The 25282-nt window shown below is 35.9% G+C and overlaps 1 protein-coding gene across 2 annotated transcripts in view; it reads right to left on the bottom strand.

Annotated features, from left to right (window-relative positions):
• The window catches only part of AMFR (autocrine motility factor receptor), a 72503-nt gene that overhangs the window by 27859 nt on the left and 19362 nt on the right, over nucleotides 1-25282 (bottom strand). For both annotated transcript variants that reach the window (XM_007474881.3, XM_001364653.5), the window contains exons 2-8: nucleotides 25102-25194; nucleotides 20505-20669; nucleotides 17128-17280; nucleotides 14037-14077; nucleotides 13547-13679; nucleotides 12766-12899; nucleotides 11502-11612 (exon numbers count right to left, since the gene is read on the bottom strand). In XM_007474881.3, the coding sequence (XP_007474943.2) occupies nucleotides 11502-11612; nucleotides 12766-12899; nucleotides 13547-13679; nucleotides 14037-14077; nucleotides 17128-17280; nucleotides 20505-20669; nucleotides 25102-25194 (830 nt within the window). The remainder of the gene's footprint in view (nucleotides 1-11501; nucleotides 11613-12765; nucleotides 12900-13546; nucleotides 13680-14036; nucleotides 14078-17127; nucleotides 17281-20504; nucleotides 20670-25101; nucleotides 25195-25282) is intronic.

A 25282-nucleotide genomic window follows, 5' to 3' on the forward strand; every position in this document is an offset into this window, starting at 1 on the left:
GTAATAGTATAGTAAGAAGAGCAAAAGACTTTGAATCAGCAAAGTTAAGGTTTGTCCCCAAACTCCCTAGTTGTAACTGAATAAATCTTTTCTAAACTGATTTTCTTCATCAGTAAAATGCAGAAGTTGCTGCAATAAATGAGGTGCCTAAAAAGTGCTTTTTTGGCCTAAAGCTTTAAGGTCATGTCAATTAGTATTATTAATATCATGAAAACAGCACACTACATGTAGTCAACATTCAATAAATGCTTGTGGCATATTATAGTAGGAAGGAAGGTGGACCAGCACTCATGCAATCCATTATCAAGTGGCACAATCAACTTAATCTTAACTAATCTAGTCAGTCACACTCTCTCGCTTCAGTTCACTCATCTGAAAAATGAGAATCTATGAGACTATATATATAGCTCTATAATTTAATGATCTATGATGATATTATCCTCTTCCTCTTAAAGATTTCAATATATCTAAATAAAGAACTTCCAACTTTTAATCAATATGAATTGCAAGAAACATACCTTTAGAGATCAACTGTGCAAAGAAAACTAAAGAGAAAGGTAGACCAGGAAACTAAAATTTAAGGAAGATCTAGCAGTCCATAGGTAAACCTTACTTATCTAGAAAATATATACTAATTTATTTTGACGGCCACTTCAAATTTGTAGCTCAAGGTAAAGAGGACATTCTTCCTTATTTGTAGTATTTCCTTGGGCTAAACTGAGAAGTAGGCTCAACCTATTCAGGTATTCTGAAGTGATTATTAAATGAAGTGGTATATAAATTAAACTGAATGAGGAATTTCTTGAGCATATATTATGGCTAGCAGTGAAGACAAAAAGATTATTATGGCAACATCCTTATAATATATCCTGCATATTTTTTTTTGGTAGGGATGGGGAAGGTGAGAAAAGGAAGATCTGAATCTGTGATTTCAACAGTTTTGGAGAAATTCTTGGTATGAAAATTCTGCTGATGCAAATTAACAACTTTTATATATTATATAATCTTAAGAGTTGCTTGGGGGCACTATGAAGTGATTTGAGGTCTTCTTGACTGCAAGGATAACCCTCTATCAACAATGCCAGGATGCCTTACACAGCCTTCATATTCTTGGCTTGTTATTTGAGCAGGAAATGTGAAATATACATTCTATTTAATAATTTCTAAACACAGTGTTGTGTGACATTATTTTACTACCATTACCTTTTCTCTAGGTATAATGAAAGTTCACAGATTAAACTTCAGAAAGAGTACAAAAATACAATTACAGATAACTTAATTTATATTTTGGGCTAGATCTACATAAGCATATTTAAGTCATTTAAATTTCATTCATTTAAAGTACAGCACGTCAACTGCAATTAAATATTTGTGGCATTCATGAGTCCTACTATAAGGTCATTTCCCACAACAACCAATTAGCTTCAGAACAGGATCCAAGTATTTAGGTTTAACAAAAACCAAAGTAAGTTTTTCATCATTTGTGGAAGCAAGCCATATAAAGAAAAGCAAAACACATAAAACATTTTTGATGAGCTGGCCTAAAAAAAATCCTCTACCTCAATCCAGTTGCTTAGTTAACCCACATCTATTTAAAAATCAACCTTAAAATAAAACATTTATAACTGCAATATTCTTCTCAACTATAAATGTTTTATTTATTTATTATGTTTTATACTTCTATAGTACCTTTGCCAATGCTTGAAGTCAGTAAAGATTTAATAACTATTTCAAGTCAACAAACTGAATAAAAATATTACATATATATTATGAGCAAGACATTGTCTTAAGATGATGGAACACAAAGATAAAAATGAATCAAGTCTGTATCCTCAATAGTTTACAATATATTAAAGTGGGAGGGGAAAGAGGAATTATTATACACAGATAATATGTGGTAATTTGAGGAGTTAAAAAACATCAATGTCTAGAGGGGCAAGGCAAATCTTTATAGGAACAAAGAATCATAAAGATCTAAAGCTAGAAGAAACAGATGTCATCTGTAAGCCCAGTACTCTATCTACTAGGAATCATGCCTCTTTGACACATTAACTATTTTCTGTATGACCTATGGGCTGTCAAGAGTGAATCAAACTTTCTTTGTCAGCAACTTTTAAATTAAACAATCAAAAACTTAAGCATCCCTACTTAACACTAAGCAAGAGAATTCACCAGTCACTTATTAGACCAAGCTCACACCTCCAAAGGCTACTGCCATGCCCCCTTGGGCAGTGCTAGGCAAATTGAAAAGTCTGCAATTGGTTCCTGTAAAGTTGAGGAAGGGACATGGAAAAAGGACCATAAAAAGTTTTGAAGACTTCCGGTCAAGATGGCGGCTTAGAGAAAGCTAAAGTTCAGATCTCCGGAAAACCCTTCCCGATCTCAAACTATAAGCTCCTAAGGCGCCAAAATTCAAAACGATCAACAGCACAGACCCTGGGAATCCTCCTCCTGGACCTGGATCAAAAGGTATGGCCCCCCTCAAAAGCCAGAACCCGAGATCACTCGGACCTAAGGGGTAGGAGCGCAGAGTCCAAGGCTCCAGGAAGCCACGGCCCCTCCCCGCTCAGAGAGCAGGGTCCTCTGAAACAACAGCAACCCTCAGGGCCGACAAAACAGCCTCACAGCCAGCTATTCTGAAGGCAACTTCCAGAAAGCAACACAACCCAGTGCAGTCGAGCAGGCACCTTAGCAGCAGGGAAGCAGAGAGAACCGGGGGAGAGTGTGGCCCCCTGGTCCGACCCTTCCATTCCAGTTCCAGTGAAAGTCATTGCCCATACTCAATTTAACCCAGGGAAAGCTCATAGAACCGACAATCTGCCCAGGACTAAAGCCTCTGAACACCAGACAGACATAAGAAAAGCTAATCCTCCCCATTCAGAGATGGCAAACTCCACAGAAGCACAGAAGCCCCAAAATCCCAAGAAAAATAAGAAGAAAGGGGTGACTTTGGACACATTCTATGGAACCAAAATACAAAATACAGAGGAGATAGAAGACGATGCACAAGAAAATGCTCCGAAACCTTCCAAAGGAAATGGAAACTCTCCACAAACACATGAAGAATTTGAATCAGAAATGACCAAAAAGATGGAAGCCTTCTGGGAGGAAAAGTGGGAAATAATGCAAAAGAAATTCACGCATCTACAAAACCGGTGTGATGAAACTGAAAAGGAAAACCAGGCTTTAAAGGCCAGAATCAGGCAGCTGGAAGACAACGATTGTGTAAAAGAGCAAGAATTAATAAAGCAAAGCCAAAATACCAAGAAATTAGAAGAGAACATAAAATATCTCACCGACAAGGTGACAGATCTGCAAAATAGAGGGAGAAGAGATAATTTAAGAATAATTGGACTTCCAGAAAAGCCAGAAATAAACACCAAACTCGACATCGTGATACAAGATATAATCAAAGAAAATTGCCCAGAGATTCTAGAACAAGGGGGCAATACAGCCACTGGCAGAGCTCACAGAACACCTTCTACACTAAACCCCAAAAAGACAACTCCCAGGAATGTAATTGCCAAATTTCAAAGCTATCAAACAAAAGAAAAAATCCTACAGGAAGCCAGAAAAAGACAATTTAGATATAAAGGAATGCCAATCAGGGTCACACAAGACCTTGCAAGTTCTACTCTGAATGATCGTAAGGCATGGAACATGATCTTCAGAAAGGCAAGAGAGCTGGGTCTTCAACCAAGAATCAGCTACCCAGCAAAACTGACTATATACTTCCAAGGGAAAGTATGGGCATTCAACAAAATAGAAGACTTCCAACTTTTTGCAAAGAAAAGACCAGAGCTCTGTGGAAAGTTTGATACCGAAAAACAAAGAGCAAGGAATACCTGAAAAGGTAAATATTAAGGAAAGGGGAAAGGAGAAAAATGTTATCTTCTTCTTTTACTCAAACTCACTTCTATAAGGACTACATTTATATCAATCTATACTAATATGTGGGGAAAATGTAATGTATAAATAGGGGGTAAAGAAAGACCAAATAGAATAATCTTTCTCACACAAAGATTCACATATCCTATGTGAATCACACAAAGATTCACATATCCTATAAGAAGGAGAGGAAGAGAGGGTTTTTTTTACTTAAACCTTAATCTCAGGGAAATCAACTCTGAGAGGGAAAAACATCCAGATCCATTGGGATCTTGAATTCTATCTTACCCAACAAGGGTAGGGAGAAGGGAAAACCTAGGTGGGGAGGTGGAGAGGGAGAACAAAAAGGGAGGGAAAGAGAGGGGGGAGGAGGAGGGAACAAAAAGGGAGGGACTAAAAAGGGAAACATCAAGGGAGGGGACAAGGGGGACTGATTCAAAGTAAATCACTGGACTAAAAGGTAGAGCCGAAGAAGAAAAGGTTAGAATTAGGGAAGGCTATCAAAATGCCAGGGAGTCCACAAATGACAATCATAACTTTGAACGTGAATGGGATGAACTCACCCATAAAACGTAGACAAATAGCAGAATGGATTAGAATCCCAAACCCTACCATATGTTGTCTTCAAGAAACACACATGAGGCAGGTAGACACCCACAAGGTCAGAATTAAAGGATGGAGTAAGACCTTCTGGGCCTCAACTGACAGAAAGAAGGCAGGAGTGGTAATCATGATATCTGATAAAGCCAAAGCAAAAATAGACCTGATCAAAAGGGATAGGGAAGGTAATTATATTTTGTTAAAAGGGACTTTAGACAATGAGGAAATATCATTAATCAACATGTATGCACCAAATAATATAGCACCCAAATTTCTAATGGAGAAACTAGGAGAATTGAAGGAAGAAATAGACAGTAAAACCATATTAGTGGGAGACTTAAACCAACCATTATCAAATTTAGATAAATCAAATCAAAAAATAAATAAGAAAGAGGTAAAAGAAGTGGATGAAATCTTAGAAAAATTAGAATTAATAGACATATGGAGAAAAATAAATAGGGATAAAAAGGAATACACCTTCTTCTCAGCACCACATGGCACATTCACAAAAATTGACCATACATTAGGTCACAGAAACATAGCACATAAATGCAGAAAAGCAGAAATAATGAATGCAGCCTTCTCAGATGACAAGGCAATAAAAATAATGATTAGTAATGGTACATGGAAAACCAAATCTAAAACCAATTGGAAATTAAACAATATGATACTCCAAAACCGTTTAGTTAAAGAAGAAATCATAGAAACAATTAATAATTTCATCGAGGAAAATGACAATGGCGAAACATCGTTTCAAACCTTTTGGGATGCAGCCAAAGCGGTAATCAGAGGTAAATTCATATCCCTGAATGCTTATATTAACAAACAAGGGAGAGCAGAGATCAATCAATTGGAAATGCAAATGAAAAAACTCGAAAGTGATCAAATTAAAACCCCCAGCAGAAAACCAAACTAGAAATCCTAAAAATTAAGGGAAAAATTAATAAAATTGAAAGTGATAGAACTATTGATTTAATAAATAAGACAAGAAGCTGGTACTTTGAAAAAACAAACAAAATAGACAAAGTACTGGTCAATCTAATTAAAAAAAGGAAGGAAGAAAAGCAAATTAACAGCATTAAAGATGAAAAGGGGGACAGCACCTCCGATGAAGAGGAAATTAAGGCAATCATTAGAAATTACTTTGCCCAATTATATGGCAATAAATACACCAATTTAGGAGAAATGGATGAATATATACAAAAATACAAACTGCCTAGACTAACAGAAGAGGAAATAGAATTCTTAAATAATCCCATATCAGAAAATGAAATCCAACAAGCCATCAAAGAACTTCCTAAGAAAAAATCCCCAGGGCCTGATGGATTCACCAGTGAATTCTATCAAACATTCAGAGAACAGTTAATCCCAATACTATACAAACTATTTGACATAATAAGCAAAGAGGGAGTTCTACCAAACCCCTTTTACGACACAAACATGGTACTGATTCCAAAACCAGGCAGGTCAAAAACAGAGAAAGAAAACTATAGACCAATCTCCCTAATGAATATAGATGCAAAAATCTTAAATAGGATACTAGCAAAAAGACTCCAAGTGATCAGAAGGATCATTCACCATGATCAAGTAGGATTTATACCAGGGATGCAGGGCTGGTTCAACATTAGGAAAACCATCCACATAATTGACCACATCAACAAGCAAACCAGCAAGAACCACATGATTATCTCAATAGATGCAGAAAAAGCCTTTGATAGAATACAACACCCATTCCTATTAAAAGCACTAGAAAGCATAGGAATAAAAGGGTTGTTCCTAAAAAGAATAAACAGTATATATCTAAAACCATCAGCTAATATCATCTGCAATGGGGATAAACTAGATGCATTCCCAATAAGATCAGGAGTGAAACAAGGATGCCCATTATCACCTCTACTATTTGTTGTACTAGAAACACTAGCAGTAGCAATTAGAGAAGAAAAAGAAATTGAAGGCATCAAAATAGGCAAGAAGGAGACCAAGTTATCACTCTTTGCAGATGACATGATGGTCTACTTAAAGAATCCTAGAGATTCAACCAAAAAGCTAATTGAAATAATCAACAACTTTAGCAAAGTTGCAGGATACAAAATAAACCCACATAAATCATCAGCTTTTCTATATATCTCCAACACAGCTCAGCAGCAAGAACTAGAAAGAGAAATCCCATTCAAAATCACCTTAGACAAAATAAAATACCTAGGAATCTACCTCCGAAGACAAACACAGGAACTATATGAACACAACTACAAAACACTCGCCACACAACTAAAACTAGACTTGAACAAATGGAAAAACATTAACTGCTCATGGATAGGACGAGCCAATATAATAAAAATGACCATCCTACCCAAACTTATTTATCTATTTAGTGCCATACCCATTGAACTACCAAAATACTTCTTCACTGATTTAGAAAAAACCATAACAAAGTTCATTTGGAAGAACAAAAGATCAAGGATATCCAGGGAAATAATGAAAAAAAAAAACACATATGATGGGGGCCTTGCAGTCCCTGACCTTAAACTATATTACAAAGCAGCAGTCATCAAAACAATTTGGTACTGGCTAAGAAACAGAAAGGAAGATCAGTGGAATAGACTGGGGGAAAGCGACCTCAGCAAGACAGTATATGATAAACCCAAAGATGCCAGCTTTTGGGACAAAAATCCACTATTCGATAAAAACTGCTGGGAAAATTGGAAGACAGTGTGGGAGAGACTAGGAATAGATCAACACCTCACACCCTACACCAAGATAAATTCAAAATGGGTGAGTGACTTAAACATAAAGAAGGAAACCATAAGTAAATTGGGTAAACACAGAATAGTATACATGTCAGACCTTTGGGAGGGGAAAGGCTTTAAAACCAAGCAAGACATAGAAAGAATCACAAAATGTAAAATAAATAATTTTGACTACATCAAACTAAAAAGCTTTTGTACAAACAAAACCAATGTAACTAAAATCAGAAGGGAAACAACAAATTGGGAAAAAATCTTCATAGAAACCTCTGACAAAGGTTTAATCACTCATATTTATAAAGAGCTAAATCAATTGTACAAAAAATCAAGCCATTCTCCAATTGATAAATGGGCAAGGGACATGGATAGGCAGTTCTCAGATAAAGAAATCAAAACTATTAGCAAGCACATGAAGAAGTGTTCTAAATCTCTTATAATCAGAGAGATGCAAATAAAAACAACTCTGAGGTATCACCTCACACCTAGCAGATTGGCTAATATAACAGCAAAGGAAAGTAATGAATGCTGGAGGGGATGTGGCAAAGTAGGGACATTAATTCATTGCTGGTGGAGTTGTGAACTGATCCAACCATTCTGGAGGGCAATTTGGAACTATGCCCAAAGGGCGACAAAAGAATATCTACCCTTTGATCCAGCCATAGCACTGCTGGGTCTGTACCCCAAAGAGATAATGGACAAAAAGACTTGTACAAAAATATTCATAGCTGCGCTCTTTGTGGTGGCCAAAAACTGGAAAAACGAGGGGATGCCCATCAATTGGGGAATGGCTGAGCAAATTGTGGTATATGTTGGTGATGGAATACTATTGTGTTAAAAGGAATAATAAAGTGGAGGAGTTCCATGGAGACTGGAACAACCTCCAGGAAGTGATGCAGAGTGAGAGGAGCAGAACCAGGAGAACATTGTACACAGAGACTAATACACTGTGGTATAATCGAACGTAATGGACTTCTCCATTAATGGCGGTGTAATGTCCCTGAACAATTTGCAGGGATCTAGGAGAAAAAAACACTATTCATAAGCAAAGGATAAACTATGGGAGTGGAAACACCGAGGAAAAGCAACTGCCTGAATACAGCGGTTGAGGGGACATGACAGAGGAGAGACTCTAAATGAACACTCTAATGCAAATATTATCAACAAAGCAATGGGTTCAAATCAAGAAAACATGTAATGCCCAGTGGATTTACGCGTCGGCTATGGGGGGTGGGGGGGAGGAAAAGAAAATGATCTATGTCTTTAATGAATAATGCTTGGAAATGATCAAATAAAACATATTAATAAAAAAAAAAGTTTTGAACTTCCTGTCCAGGGGGCTTCTCCTTTGGAGGATGACTTCAGGGACTCTGTGTAGGGTGAGCTGGGTGAGTAGTTGGCTTACCTTTCCTGGCTTCTAGAGAAACTGGTTCCAGAGACACTTTCCTTTACCAGAGGAGGTATCCTTGGTGGAACCCTTGCTGAAGACACCACCAGATCCTCTGGTTGAAGATTACCAAGCCCTGGCAGGGCTGAGCTAGACACCAGAGCAACACTTACAGTGGTAGACGAAACATTTCTCTATGCTCTTTTTACATTTTCTCACTTTCTTTCCATCTCTTAAAATTACTAAATAAAACTACTAAAAGTCATTTTGACTTAAGCTATAATATTTTTAAATTGATGACCACAATATTATTTTAGAACTTTCATATTAGCAAAAAACATAAATTTTATATACTGACAGGGCTATGAATAGCTTTTACATTTAAACATATAGTACTACTAAATCCAAAATCATTCTTAGTATGGAGAGATAACAGGTTGAACATAGTTTACAGATTACTGACCCTTGAACTATAGTCTATGGAGATGACACAGGAGCTGAGGCTTGAAAGATTTTGAACGGCAGAGGTGAGGCAGTAGTACATGCTAGGCATGAGACAGATTATGAAGGACTCTAGGAATATCAAATTTGGGCAATAGCAAGGGGGCCAATTTGGCTTGAATGGAAATTGTAGTAAGAGGAGTAATGTGAAATAAGCTAACATTTCATAAAAGCATACTCTAACAAAGGAAATCACTTAAATAGGGTGGGCCATGGTTAGATCTGTGCCTTAGGAATTTTATTTTGTAAACTGTACAGAAGATGGATTAAAGAAAGGAAAAACAGTAAACAAGAACTTCAAGTAAGAGGTTACTATAAGAGTATAAGTGAGAGGTGACAAGGACTTGAAATATGATGTGAATGGAGAAAAGGAAAAGAAGCAAAGATATTGTGAACACAGAATCCATCAGATTTAGCAACTGACTGAATGTTAGAAGAATGAGAGGGAAAAACCAAGGATGACTCTTAGGTAATAATTAATGTGAGTAAGGTGGAAAATGGTTGTGCCCTCTACAAACACTGGAACCATTATGGGATGATGGAGAAGGGCACGTGGTAAGCTCAAACAGACAATAACACATTACAAACAAGGTTTATGAAGGAGAAGCAGTGTGTAAAGGATATCAACAAAGAAATGAATGAGAAAAAAGAGAAGACTGGCTGGTCAGCAAGACAAGGAGGGGAAAATGATGGACAACCTAAGCGCCCTAAATGGACTAAGATGATCTAACTTCCAGATCTATGATCCTATGTTCCTATACAAACTTTCCTTTGCCCCTAGATATTAAAGTTTTCTAACTTATTAAATCACCTCATTTTGTTTTCTCAATTATCAAGAGAAAGTGATTAAGATCAAAATAGTGAGACATGTCCCCCCATGGTGAACTTCTGGGAAGACAGAACAGTGTTTCAGATTGGCATGGATGGGCAGTGATCTGTGTTGTTGAAAGGAACATCTACACCATGGTGAGTACAGAAACATGGCTATTTTAAATTTTTTTTTAAAGCATCTTAACAATAGCAGTTGTCTAAAAATGAAATAGATTAAGAATATAAAAGGTTTTCTAGAACACCAGAAGTTTGTGACTACTTGTCAAATCAGTTGTAGTGTGTTTCCTCCTTAGGTGTGAGTTATAACAGATCAACAGTGAGGAAATTGAAGTTAAGCAACTTCCTCAAATTCTATGATTCTATTCCTAGTTTTGCTCTCTGGGACCAAGAAAAACAAAGTCTAATGCCTAACCCACATGGCAACCCTTCACATACTTGAATACAGCTATCATGCCAAATCTTCACTTCTTTAGTGTAAATATGCCTAGTTCTGGCCATGGACCTCATAGGATAATCTAGTTTCCCCCTCACAACTCTGGTTGCCTCTCTGGACAAATTCCAATTTGTCAATGTTTTTCCTAAAATGTGCTACCCCAAAGTAAAAATACTTCAAGGTCAAGTAGCCCAACCAATCCTTCTATCACCATCAAATGTACTAAATAGGATAGCAGTATCAAGTGAATCTTAAGTGAGTTAACCTGGAACAGCCCGTTTTTAGGGAGCTTATAATTTAAGATATAGCACTGACAGAGAAAGCTTTCAAGCATATTATAGGCAGGACTGCACCTCAATTATCTAAGATGGATACAGGTCTATTTCCATGGTAAGTCATTTTCCTACTTCACCAACAAATGAGTTTAGTAATTTTGAGCCTAACCCATCTCAATTAAGTATTTGTTTAAATGCTTTGTATTATTTCAATAAATGTACACTTTCTCTTTCCTATTATATAACAAGTTCATGAAGAGTAGGTCTTTTTGAATACTATGATGAAAAGAAACTTATTCAATAAAAATAGTGTGTTATACAACTAGGGTCATAACTGGAAAATGTAGTGAGAGCAATTGTCCTGAAGCACCTTCTGGCAGTGATGCTGGGAAAGAAGGGAAGGTGTAAAGGAAAAGATTTGAGGAAGGGGAGATTCCCCCCCCCCAAACCACCTTACTTCCTGAAAGGCTCCCCCATCAGATACCACTACAAGTATAGAAAGTGCACAGTCAGCTATATGTATTTCTATACTTCTTGAGGCAGCTAGGTAGCTCAGTGGATAAGAGTACCAGACCTAGAGGTAGGAGTTCCTGGGTTCAAATCTGGCCACAACCACTTTCTAGTTGTGTTACCCTGGTTAAGTCCCTTAACTCCCATGGCCTAGCTCTTACCAATCTTCTGCCTTAGAATCAATACATGATATTGATTCTAAGGTGGAAGGTAAGAGTTAAAAAAAAAAAGATACATACTTCTCAAAGTTTACCTCTACAAAATGAAGCTATACTTAATAATTTATAATTGTCCCTTTAAGCTCCAATATTATAGGTTTTTCATTACACACATACTTATGAAAGAGATGTCCACAAGGCAGTTTCCTTGCAGACTGCATGGAGTCCCAGCAGATGGCACAGTCATCATTATTGACAGCTAATTCTTCAGGAGTTGCAACTGCAAACCTGTAATAAAAACAAAAAATGAAAAAAATGAAGTAGAAACATCAACATTGCTTTTCTAAAGCACCACAGTAAATTCTAAGCACTTAATCAGCAATTTTAAATTAATTTAGTCAATTCTTAATATTATACCTATTAAGGAATGACAACTCACATTTTACCGCACTAGTTTACAAGGAATATTCATATAGCTGCCCCAAAGAAATTGTGTGAAATAAACGGAGCAAGTTTAATCACCCCCATTTTGTACAAATGGAAGTGAAGAGGTCACTGTTTGTTACACTGTCAATAAGTGTTTGAACAGGGGGCTTTTGATTTCAAGGCAAGTATTCTGTCCACTGCATTACAATACCCCACCCTAAGGAAGGTGAGAAGCCTAAAATACTTACAAAATTTAAAACAAAAATGATCCACGTTCATTTTCTTCCATAAGACTGAGAAATATATTCATAAACTTAAATCTTATCCATGGTTATTTTCATACTTTTTCCTTTGTATTTGCCTAATACTTCACCTATCTGAAAATTTTAAGCCCTAATCCAACGAGTCATTAAGAGACTCACATAAATTGATTTAAGAGTTATATTTTGTCCTAAGTAGTGACTGATGGATGGGATGCTGGGCCTGAAATCAGGAAGACTCATCTTCTTGAGTTCAAGTCTGTCCTGGGCAAGTCACTTAACCCTGTTTGCCTCAGTTTCCTCATCTGTAAAATGAGCTGGAGAAGGAAAAGGCAAACCACTCTAGTATCTTTGCCAAGAAAACCCCAAATGGGGTTATGAGGAGTCAGACACATAATAACAACATTTTATCCTAGAGACAATAAATAGCTGCTGAAAAGGCTTGAGTAAGGGAGTTAAGTGGTTAGATCTAGATTTAGACTTGGGAGTACCTTAGCAGTAGTGTGGAGAAAGTCTTAGAATGGGGAGAGATCAATCAGGAAACTCTGTAATAGGTGAGAGGTGATAATTTATTCATTCCTCAGTTGATAGCACATACAGTAGGCCCTTAATGTTTGTTAATTGAACAGAATTAACCTAAGACTATATGTAGTATAAATCATAATAAAATGAGTAATAATTTTTTTTAAATCCAAAAGAATTGATCACTATCCAAAATGACTGTATTTCAACACTGTTAATCTGTGCTTACTTACCTGGCCTCCATATTTCCAACAACACGCAAGTAATTCTTGTGGCGACGTATTCGGCGCTGTACCTCATGGAACAGATAACGTAGCTGCATAAAGATCACCAAGCTGGCCATGGACAACCAGATGTTGCCAAACAACTTAAAAGAAGTTGAGAAAATATAATAGAAAATTAATAATAAGCTTCTGAAAGAAGTCATTGACTTATGTGGCATATGTTTAATGGGTCAACATGAAAGTGGCATGCCATATAACTCAATGACTTCTGGCAAATTTTATAATGCATTATCATGTGACTATTATTAGGAATCTTCAAATTATGTCTAAGTTTTATTCTCTGGATACATCTGATCTGATACATCTGATACATCTTAAAAATCAAGTCGGTTTTCATTTTTATTATTTGCAAATCTCAGCAAGTCAGAAAACAGCACAAAGACTCCTTATTAAAACAAAAAGATGAAAAACTAGTATTAATACTATAGGAATTTTTGCTTACTGCTAATTATCAGAAACCAAACTGTAGTACATAGGCAATTTTATGTTGAAAAATTACATAATAACTAATCAGCAAATATTATAAAATCTAAGAATATACTGACTCAATAGACTAGATATCAGTCTAATTTATTACAGAATACTTGTTTACTATATGCTTAGATAGGGAAAACAGTGAGATTACATTTTAACCACCTTTATATCAACTCATTACATCTTATTCTATATGTCTCATTTAAAAATGAGATCTTATCCCGAGTTTTTAGCTGCTTATTCTGATGTTACATACCAACATATGAATATGGTGCATGAGGTCCAGGGACAACAAAGTGAGCTCCATGACAAAATCCGTATAATATACGTAAGTTCCCTTTCCTTCCCATGTCCCTTCATGATTGAGATCCCAGAGGTGAATTACATAACTGTTAAGAAGAAATAATATTTAAATTGTCAAGACCCATTTTTGTTCAAATGTTAAATTCTGCCCAGTTTATATAAATGCCCCATCTTCCAAACTAAAGCCAAAACTAAAAAGGGGTCAAGTATAACTTTCTCTCCATGGTACCAACATGGAGGAAAAAGGGGAAAAGGAGGAAGAGGATGGTGCATGCTTCATTCTTATGACACACAAACTTTGTGGTCTTTCATCAAACTGATTTATGCCTAGGAATCCTCAGGTTTCCATCACTGGGGAATTCCTTTCTCAAGGATGTCGCCTTCCCAACCAAACCCTAAACAATACCCTCTGTCTCTCTAAGTAAAGGCAGCTAACTACTAACCGTAAAATCACATGAGCAGTCCTCACTGTCACAAGGAGAGACTGTAAAAAATAAGAATACACATTTTTACCTAATAAAATCCAGGATTATTCAGGCTGAACTCACTTTAGCAGCATACTATAAAACAAGATATAATCAACTCAAATAACAAGGAGTAAATTTTTTTTTTTGTAGGCCAAGAATATCAATCAGTTCTTTAATTCCCCTATCTCCTAAAGACCATCCATTAGGGACTAATTCCATCATGAAGGAAAAAAGCAAGAAAATCAATTTAATCAGTAGCCCCTGCTGAAAACTGAGTATGCCAAGTTATTAAAAATCAATTAGTAAGAAAAGTTTTGAATTATTTGTAAATTTAATTCATCCATTCTGTGGCTTTTCTTTAGAAGAGAAAATGAAACAATTAAAATATTCACTACAAAGACCTCAAAGTCAGGTAAAGGAGTATATAAGTAACTTTCAGTATCACATGCAAGTAGAAATCCTGATATAATTAACTCAGACCTTCAGCCCAAAGATAGGCCAAGGTTTCAGGAACCAGTCAATTCTAGGAGATGGAAATAATATTATCAATACTAAGATGTTTTAAAAAATTCTTGTGAACTTCTAGATGTTTCATGTCTAAAAAACTCAACCCAATTATACTGTTTTCTTTTCTTCTTTCTTTAGCCTTCTGTCTTAGAATCAATATTGAGTATTGGTTTCAAGGCAGAAATTAAGTAAGGGTTAGGCAAATAGGTTTAAGTAACTTGCCCAAGGTCAAATCTAGGAATTGTCTGAGGCCATATTTGAACCCAGGATCTGCCATCTCCATGTTGGTTCTCTGTCCACTGAACCACCTAGCTGCCTCCTTTATCCTGTTTCTCAGTAAAAATTTCAAGTAACAATGAATTACAATTTGCTGACATGACTATAAAGGACATTTAAACCATAATGGTCAAGCATTATTGCCTCAAAGAAGAGATTTTTTAAAAAAAGGAATATCTTTTTTAACAGAGATTGAGCATGGGCATGGAACATTATATAGAATTTCATACTTTTTGGGTATGCTAGTTAGTTCTGCTACGTCCTTCCATCCCCACTCCTCCTCTCCCTGCCTTATTATTTTAAAGGATGAAACTCTAGAGAAAGGGAAAGGAAAAAATATTCTGGAAAACATTATTATTATTACATTATTAAAAAATTTTTCAATAATTCAAAAGATCTGTGATCTCATTATGTTTATTGCCACCATCAGATCTGATTGCAATCCCTCCATCTTAGTGGTCTTCATTATTTCTGTAACCCATCAAAAATAATCAGATTGCTAATTTTCTAGAGTTTAAAAAACTCCTACACATCTATGTATATATGTGTTTGCATGTATATATGTACATATATGGAAAACATACCCATATATCCTAAATTTAACAATTTAATATCACTATTTGAAATCACTATTTCAAAACATATCAAAGTCATCACAATAGTTAAGAACACTGCAATTCAAAATTGTATTTAAGAAAAGTCATTTTCCATTTTTAAACAATATTTAGAAAAGGCTTAACTGTATTCCCTCTATCTAAAAGAAGGGAAAAAAGAATCTTAGGAATAGATTAATAGTAACAATAATAATAATAAATTCTCTTTACCCAAGAGAATATGAGGGAAAGAAAAAAGAAACCATACATTTCTTATGGCCATTTTGTATGACCAAAAAAAAAAATCAACATAATGAAAATGCCCTTTAAAAAAAAAAAGAGTAAGACTCCATTACAATGCTGTCTCCAGAAACCAAAATAAAATTCTAAGTTATAGTGAAAAATATGTACCTTACATTATTACATACAAATGGGCCATGATTTAAACTATAACAATCCATACTATAGGAAGATAGTTTTATAAAGGGGCTTCTAAAGTATTGCCAAAGAAGACAAAAGTTAAAAGTTTCACACTGTAATTGTTTCAAACCATGTAATCAAAATTACTGCTATACTTTTCTCACATTTTGACCAACAAAGACTAGTGGAAATTAGAGAACCAAGGACAAACACTATATTAACTAGTGGATTCATAATAATAAAACATCTCTAATTCAAACGAATTGATAAGATTCCAAATTGCTTTAAAACTATTTTTCTAAATATATCCAAATTCTACTTTCAACTTTATTCACTACTCATTTATACTATGAAAAATTTTTTTCTAATCAAAAGTAAATTTCATCTCCATTTCAACAAATTCCTGATTAATGAAGTTGTAATTAGTTAGTACTTTTTTTGGAATAAGCTTTGACATCGCTGATATATTTCAGAATATGTTCCACTCTCATAACTAAAGATGAGGTTAATTTTTCTTAAAAGTTTTCAAATAACATTTTTGTTCGGACCTGTCATTTCAACAGTATAGGGAACTACCAGTGTGGAAATTATCTGCAATGATGTAGATAGAACAGCATATAATCTGAAAACATTATCTGTAGAGGATTGCCTGTAACACTGAGATTGGTAAATGATTTGTCTGGGATCACAGAGCTTAGTGGCCAGAGATAGAATGCCTAGATTTTCTAGACAAAGTCAAACTTCTATCAACGAAAGCACTATGTTTATCTAAAGTAAAACACTCACACCCAATATAAAGACAAATTAAAAGAATAATTTTAAATTATCCTTTATTGTAAAATAAAAATTTTTTTTAAATCCTAAATTTTAAATTAAATTAAAAAGATAACTTTAAAAACATTTAAAGTAAGTTGTACAATGGTAAACTTCCTTAACTTTGAAACTGTTCCATAAATGTCTTAATAAATGCTGAATAGTTATTAGGGACACAGCAGTTAGCTTATCCTCTATAATTTTTCAAGGGCACAACTAATTTTGTACTTATGGAAAAATTTTTTTTTAATATTAGCCACTTCAAAGTATTGCTTATGATACTTATGATGAGCAACTTTTCCTACTTAGTGGCCATTATTATGCTATTCTTAATGAGTTAAGATTATAACTTAAATGTTAATTTCCAATTCTGAAAATACCTATAATCCCCTTGAAAACACCTAGAGAAAAACAAGCACATAGACAGCTAGGTCAAAATCCCATATTAAAAGCCTCACCTCTGCAGCCATGAAGGCCAATGTGTGCATTCCATGGGTGTAGCCTGTCACACAGCAGACAACAGCTAATCCACAGCAGGAGAGTAGCATAGCAATCAGAAGAGTCAGCACTCGAATATGGCTGCTCATTGGTGTGGTGGGAGAAAATGAAAGCTGGAGTAAAATAAAGACAGGGTCAGGTGATTGCTAACTTATATCCATGTAGGAAATACAGAGGAAACTTGGCTTCCTGATTGAAACAAAAGTTTCTGTCACAGCAGTTTTGTCTGACTTCATGTAACAAATGCTGCAGATATAGAACACCACCTCAGACTATGATGACACTAGTCCTTTTTGATATACCTTGATGTGCCCTAACATTAAGCATTGATTAATTTAATCAAAATAATGGATGATGAGAATGATAGTGAGCACTGATACAGTGTTGGGTTTTTAAAAAACCCTTATCTCTGTGTAGGCAAACTTATGGCTTGTGTGCCAGAGGGGCTGTTCCCCTCCTCCTCTCCATGGGCACTTGAGGATATTTCTCCTATGACTTGCCCCTTTCCCCAGTAGCCCAATAGGAGCTCTTCCTCCCTCCCCTGTCTGAGGTAAGGGGGCAGCTCACATGTGGTGTGAGAATTGCAGTTTGGGTCCTCAATCTCTAAAAGGTTCACCATCACTGCCTTATCTTATTTCGTAGAATTGATTCTATTAGTTCCAAGGCAGAAGAGCAGTAAGGCCTAGGCAAATGGGGTTAAATGATATGCCCAGTGTCATACAAAGAAGTGTCTCAGGCCAAATTTGAACCTAGGACTTCTTATCTCCAGACCTGGTTCTCTATCCACTGAGCCACCTAACTGCCCCACTTAAATTGTGGTTTGTTTTTATTTTAAACCCTTACCTTCCGTCTTGGAACCAATACATAGTATTGATTCCAAGGCATAAGAGTGGTAAGGGCTAGGCCAGTGATGGGCAACCTTTTGAGCTTGGTGTGTCAAAATTCGCCAAAAAAATGAGCATAACACAGGTGGTGTGTCACTTTGAGAAAAAAACCAAACCAAACCATAATTTCATGATTTATAGTTTAAATAACAAAAATGTATAATCATAATTATATAACTATTTAATAAACCCAAAGCTAATTAACTTACCTGCTTAGTAACTTCTTTGTTCATCTGTCAAGTTTGTTGGTCTTGATATTATTTAACTTGTGTGGGGTGCTGTGAACTATAAGATAAGTGAGGGGAAGGGGAAATTCTTTAACCTGCCTATTAGTGACTTTTTTGTTGCTGAATTTCATTGGCTAAATCTTCAATTGAAGGTTGCTATTTTGTACACTTCAAGCCCAAGGAAGCACTACTAACTTCATCTGTCAATCTGTTTCTTTTGTTGGTTTTGATATTATTTAATGCTGAGAATAAGGTCTCACAAAAGTACATAGAGGGAAAAATTGTGAGTAAAGCCATTTCTATATTTTTCAGGGTGTTAAAAGTGTCTGGTAACCTCCATCGCAGGTGGGCCAGAGTCCTGCCTAGTCTTCCACTGGCCAGGCCCCGTCCCACCTCTCCCCAGCTGGCACCCACCCCCACAGGAGACCCTCCCCCCCAAAGGTCAAAGCTGCAGGCCCACAGCTCCTGGGTTCTGAGGTGAGCTGAGCCCTCATGCAGCTGCATGTCATTGAAAATGCTTATGTGTCATAGGTTTGCCATCAAGGGGCTAGGCAATGGGGGTTAAATGACTTACCCAAGGGCACACAGCTAGAAAGTGTCTGAGACCACATTTGAACCCAAGATTTCCTGTCTCTAGATCTGGCTCTCAACCCAGTGAGTTACCTAGCTGTCCCCTTACATAGTGTTTTAAGGTTTGCAAAAAATACCATTCCCCTCATGAAGTCAATGAGACTAAGGGCAATTATTTCTTTCTATTCCTCTAACAAAGGCAACCTTTGAAACTGTACACATTTTATGAGGTACACAGCTTATCACCTTATACTAAGCCGATTACTAAAGAGAAAGAAAAGAGAGAAATAAGATTTTTCAGTCTATCCAATTTTAATAGTTCCCAGCCGAGTTACTTCTGCTCTATCAGATCCTAGATTCTCCATGGATTCAGCTAACCACATAGACAGGCCAGACAAATTAAGACCAAGGATCTGGCTTGAGTTCAGGAAGGGACTGGAGCCCAAAAGACCAAATTCCCAGATTCCCAGCCCAGCTTGGTCCCCTCCAGGCCAGTCATTGCTTGCCAGAGAAGGCTTCCATAGAAGAGTGCTGGGATGGCTGCAATAAAGCTCCTTTCATAAACCCAAAAAATGGCAGCTTCACCAGATGGCTTTTCAAGCTCAGTTCAAAACCTCTCCCAAGATCCTCTAATTGGCCAGGGTTTAACTACAGTCCCCACAGGTCACATCCCCCAACTTCCACTGGTCAGGATTCTTGCCTGTTACACTGGCAAATTAAGACACATGACTCTGTGACTCCTAAAATGTAAGACTTCCGGGATCTGATGGTCTTCTAGATATTTAATTCATACAAATTCACCATGACAATGTTTGGAAGACTAAAATGGAAGACTGACTTAGAAAGTAGTACTTGGGAATATGAGAGGTTGATTAATTTAGCTAGAGAAAATAAGAGACTTTATAAAATGTTATTAAATTCCTAAAAGTTTGAGAGGGAAGACTTGGTTGAAAAGCAGTTGATAATAATGCTGGGTAATCAGAATGGGCTAGTTCAAGGAAACTATAAAAGCACAAAGCTAAGGAAGTTGCAGAGCTAGGGTTCAAGTTTTCACCCCAAGTTGAGGGGCAGAGCTGGAATCTAAGCAGAAAATGGCCCTACTTCACTTTTCCAGGGATCCCAGGAGCTAAAAAGAATAACTCATTCTCAGCCCAGAGGTATGATATCAATAACAGACAGCTATCAAATTGGGGTTAGAAGAGTCAGTCAACTGGGAAAAGGGGAAACATCAGGTGCTAGAAGAGCCTGATTAAAGCTTTAAATTTTGACTGAGCTAGAAGAAAAATGGAAGACCATGTACCTCTAAATTAGCTAATCTAAATATAATCTGTGGGTCAAGATAACTTAGTACTTATGGTAGAATCATTTATGTCCTTGAACTGATTCTACTAAACAATCTGAAGGGAGGACTCACAGAGGAAAAAGGAAAGCAAGGCTATAAATACTGGGACTTAATGGTCCTTGAAGAACTCCCTCTTAACTAATATGGAGCAAAAAAAACCCCATCCCAGCAAGTGATATAAAGTATGGTACATGAGATCTTTCTGTTTAAGGACTAATATTCCAGGGTATCCAAGCTGCTCTATTATATTCCCCATTTCAAAGCTGCCAGAACCATGTGATGTAAGCAAAAAAAAAGTCATTCTGCAAACTTACATATTCAAACCTGTCTTTGCACAGCTGTACCATCAGATGAAGAAATACAAGCCCCGCAAACCAGAGACACCACATCACCACTTCTTCTACTGTCTGGACATTCAGCACACCAAAAATGAAAATGAACTTGTAGAAGATAAAATTCCAAAACTTGTCCTTTAGGTGCTAAGAAGAAAAAAATAAAATGGAAAAAAGTTCATAAAAGGGTCTACCATCATGGAGCACTCCATTTATTAAGAAATTTCTCTATATCCAAAGTGACTTGTCATGAAAAAAATTCTGCATTTAGCTACTTACCACCTTTAAACAGTTTCAATATTTATTTATTTTTTAAACCCTCACCTTCTGTCTTGGAACCAAGACAGAAGAGCAGTCTAGGCAATAGGGGTTAAGTGACTTGCCCAGGGTCACACAGTTGGGAAGTGTCTGAGGCCAGATTTGAACCTAGGACCTCCCATCTCTAGGCCTGGCTCTCAATCTACTGAGCTACCCAGCTGCCCCCTCAATATTTATTTCTAAGAAATAGGTGGTATGGTGATCTCTAGTAGGAAAGGATAAAGGGGGGAGTGGTGGCATTGGCAAAAATCATATATTAATCATTTCATAGGACATTTTGAAATAACACACAAAATAGGCACTTATAATCCTGTTTGTTAATGATCCAGCTATATATAAAACTATATTGGGAATGGTCCTAATTATGACCAAGAAAATTCTTGGTATTTGAAATATACTGAAAATGTTTATTATGCTATTATAAAATTTAATGTTTTCATTTCTCTAAAATATTACATTGCAGACCAATTACTGATTTGCATTGATAGGAATTTCTGACAAACTCTCAAGTCTAGACTAAAAAAAGAATGACTGCATTTAATATATTAGGAAATAAGGGAACTAGGGTTACACATTTCATTTTTTAAAAAGATCACTAGGTTTTCTAAATGGACTAGAGAAAAGTTAAAATTTATTCAGTATTTCTTATGCATGATGTGCTACACCAATGAAAAGTATAGTGGCCTTGAATTTAAAAGACTTTTATTTGGGTCTTACTTGCTGTCTACAAGCTGTGTGATCTTGTAGAAATCAGCTTATCTCTCAAATTTCCAAATATATCAAATGTGAGATCGGTATTTAGGGATATGTTGTTAAATGATGAACAACTGGCTCTTCAAAAATACCCAAAATTTTGAAAATTTAACCTGCATTATTAATATTTCTGTCCACCATTTTCTCAAATCTAGGCAATCAATAAATCAAGCCCCAATATGTAGTGGTTTTTTGAAGGCATGAATGCTCCTACTAAAAACTGAACAATCAACTCCTACAAGCAATATGAGCTGGTTCCAACACTCCTGATCATACTAAATGACAAACTAGTTAACATTTAAGTTACTTTATATTTTTAAGTCTATGACAGGTTGGTCCTTTGCTTTTAAATAAAATTTTTTTCTAAGATGTTTTACTGCAGACCTCAGTTTCTTCCATCTTTAAAAAAGGGAACTGCATTGGCTAATGTTTAAAGTCCCTTTCATCTCTAACACCATGATTCTCTGTTTAATAGTATGTACATATATATGATTATATACATATAAATGCACTTAATATCTTTGAGTCTGATATAATACTTTTACTATCAAAAGCTTCAGGAAGTTAAAGGTAATTACAACCTAATTTGTTTTGGATAATTCTTAGCCAAAAGTTTAAAAAACATAATAAGACTAATCACATAATAGGCCCCATTAAGAGATCTATAATAGATCACATTTACAAAGGAAAAGATAATGTTTTAGCCAACCAGCCGTATATATTCACTATATGGTTCTTAATAAACTGAGAAGCATTTTGTAGAAGTGACAAATCTAAAAGCACTCTGTTGAATTTCAAAGGACCCATGATGAAAAATGCTATCTACCTCCAGAAAGAGAACTAATAAACTCTGAGTGCAGATAGAAGAACACTTTTTTTACTTTTACATTTCTTGCTTTTCATTTTCCTTTTTTTTTTGGGGGGGGGGGACAACACAGCTATTATGGACATGCTTTATAAGACTTCATATGTACAACTGACATATTGCTCAAAGTTAGTGGAAGAGGAGTGGAAAGGAAGGAGAGAATATAAAACAAAAAAACTTTAATAAAAGTAGAGTGTTGGATGACAAATGCAGTCTTTTAATATTCATTCTATATAGTAGAGACTATTCCTGAAACACTCTGTGGTCACACTTTTTTGATATTTGTGATTCAAATTCTCCTCTTTCCCTGCTTTGTAGGACACTCACTACTGTTTGTTAACTAGATACATGTTGTTTAAACTTAGTGCACACAAGGTGGCTTTTTTAATTAGAGGTGCAGGGATGGGATTTGCAAAGTTTTTGTTGGGCCTAACTTGTTAGGAAAACTTGATTGTTTATGTCCTAAAATGATTCCTCCAAAGTTGAATTGTGCTACTTCTTTAGTACCCAGCTAATGTACTTCCTTTCAGCCCACGTGCAGGCAAAGTATAAGGTAGAAAACACAGGCCTAAGACATAATCAAAGTTGCTGGCATAAATTTTATTTGAAATAGGGATTCACTGAATAGCAAAGAATATGAACTACTTCTTGGTCATAAATTCCTATATTTTGTTGCCTGTGCTGTCTACCAATTACAATTTATGGCAAAACTTTTCACAACTTTTCTGCTAAGTCAAGATTTCCATTTGGGGTTTTATTTTCCTGTCCTAAAGATGAATACACATTTAAACTGTAGGCTATGGGGAACTGCAATTCTTACACACTTACACATACATACACACACACACACACACACACACACACACACACACACACGTACATATACACGTTAGGGGGAAAAATACTTGAAATTTACATTAAAGAGCTCTAGGTATATTTTTGTCCCCAAATCTCAGGAAAGTTTTATGCAATAAAATCAGATCCTATTGGTAATTTTAAAGGAATGTGCTTTAGGATTTGGTTTTCAACAATATTGTACTTAAATTGCAATCTTGGGTATCTATACAGCATGAGTGGCCTTAGTGAGTTTGTTGAAGTACACTTTTTTTAAAAGGTAAATTTATGTATCTAAATAGATAGATATCTAGAAAACTTGGTTTGTGTAACATTTTTCATTTATGTACATCTCTCTGATGGGAAGCTATGTTGCCATGGTAACTAAAACTTTATAGTTTAGTTCTACTCTTATGGTGTGAATGAATGTTACATTTGTTAAATATTACCAGGTTCAGGACTATTTTTATATTAATAGTGCCACAGTAATTTATATAGATATACCTCCCATCTCCAGGCCTGATTCTCTGACCACTGAGCAACCTAGAGTGCTCTCATTTCCTTTCAAATATAATTAATTTCTGCCCAACAAATCAGAAAATTATATTGGGAGAAAAATAAGTGTAAAAAGAGCCATCATAGTCTGTGATAAACTGGGAGACCACTACAATGAACAGTTTAGGAGCAAGTGCTAACTCTTCTCTAATGAAAAGACTTCAGGGGAATAAAAAAAAATAACTGTATCCCAGCTTAGAACCCAAGGGTTCATTCTTGTCATAATCCTACTTTAGTTTTAAAATGGCAACCCAGAAGATGCTTCAAAAACTATCACATCTACTAATCCTGCAGTTCATAGGATCACAGACTTAAAACTGGAAGGGACCTTAGAGAGATCAATTAGTTCAACATATTCATTTTATGGATGAAGAAAATGAAACTCAAAGAAATAAAGTGACTTGCCTAACACTAAATAGGGAGTAAGGGAGGATATGGTCTTTATTTTGAGTCAAAATCTTATACCTTTTTTACCATAGCAAGTAGCTCTTTATACTAAGCCACTTTTGTTTATCAAATCAGGATTCTACAAAGTCAAGGAAGGGTGGAACTAGGAATCTTATTTATAAAATAAGATCTTAAAAAAGAGCAGTGCCACCCTTAAAATACAATAGTATTTACTAGCAGGCTACAGTGTAGGCTTTCTTACTTTATAGGACCCAGTGTTTAACTAAGGGGATAAGTAGTTTTTTTTTTTTTTAAACCCTTACCTTCTGTCTTGGAGTCAATACTGTGTATTGGCTCCAAGGCAGAAGAGTGGTAAGGGCTAGGCAATGGGGGTCAAGTGACTTGCCCAGGATCACACAGCTGGGAAGTGTCTGAGGCCAGATTTGAACCTAGGACTTCCCGTCTCCAGGCCTGACTCTCAATCCACTGAGCCACCCAGCTGGCCCTGAGTAGTTTTTTTTTTAAGGACTATTCTTAACCTTTTTTGAAAGAAACTATTCTCTATTAACACCTATTGGATGCGAGGACTATAGGTGGGAAGCATGATTTTAGTAGAATATGTTACCCTATATACACTTTCTGGTAATCATAAGCAGATACACAAGAAAGCCATTTAATGCCATGAGAAAACAAACTCAAATTCTTAAATTTGTTTTGGTACAGAAAATCTCTTAATTACTGAATTTCTCTTTCATATTCCAAAATGTGATCTTTGAGAACATCTATCTACCTCAAATCTTAAAAAATCATTCCCACATATACTCGCTAGGGTTAGTGCCCTATCTGTGTTGTGTATATATCACTTACCTGCCTCTCACTAACTCGAAGAGGACCAAATACAACACACTGGATTAGCTTGGCCACCAACATCAAGAAACAGCAAGCAGTATTTACCAAGACCTGTACATAAACCCAAGAGAGAAACAAATTTTATTTTCTACTGCTGAAAAAATATAAATATTAAAGACTTTGTACTTGGAAATTCAGT

This window comes from Monodelphis domestica, chromosome 1, assembly GCF_027887165.1.
Source record: "Monodelphis domestica isolate mMonDom1 chromosome 1, mMonDom1.pri, whole genome shotgun sequence".
Classification (NCBI taxonomy): Eukaryota; Metazoa; Chordata; class Mammalia; order Didelphimorphia; family Didelphidae; genus Monodelphis; species Monodelphis domestica.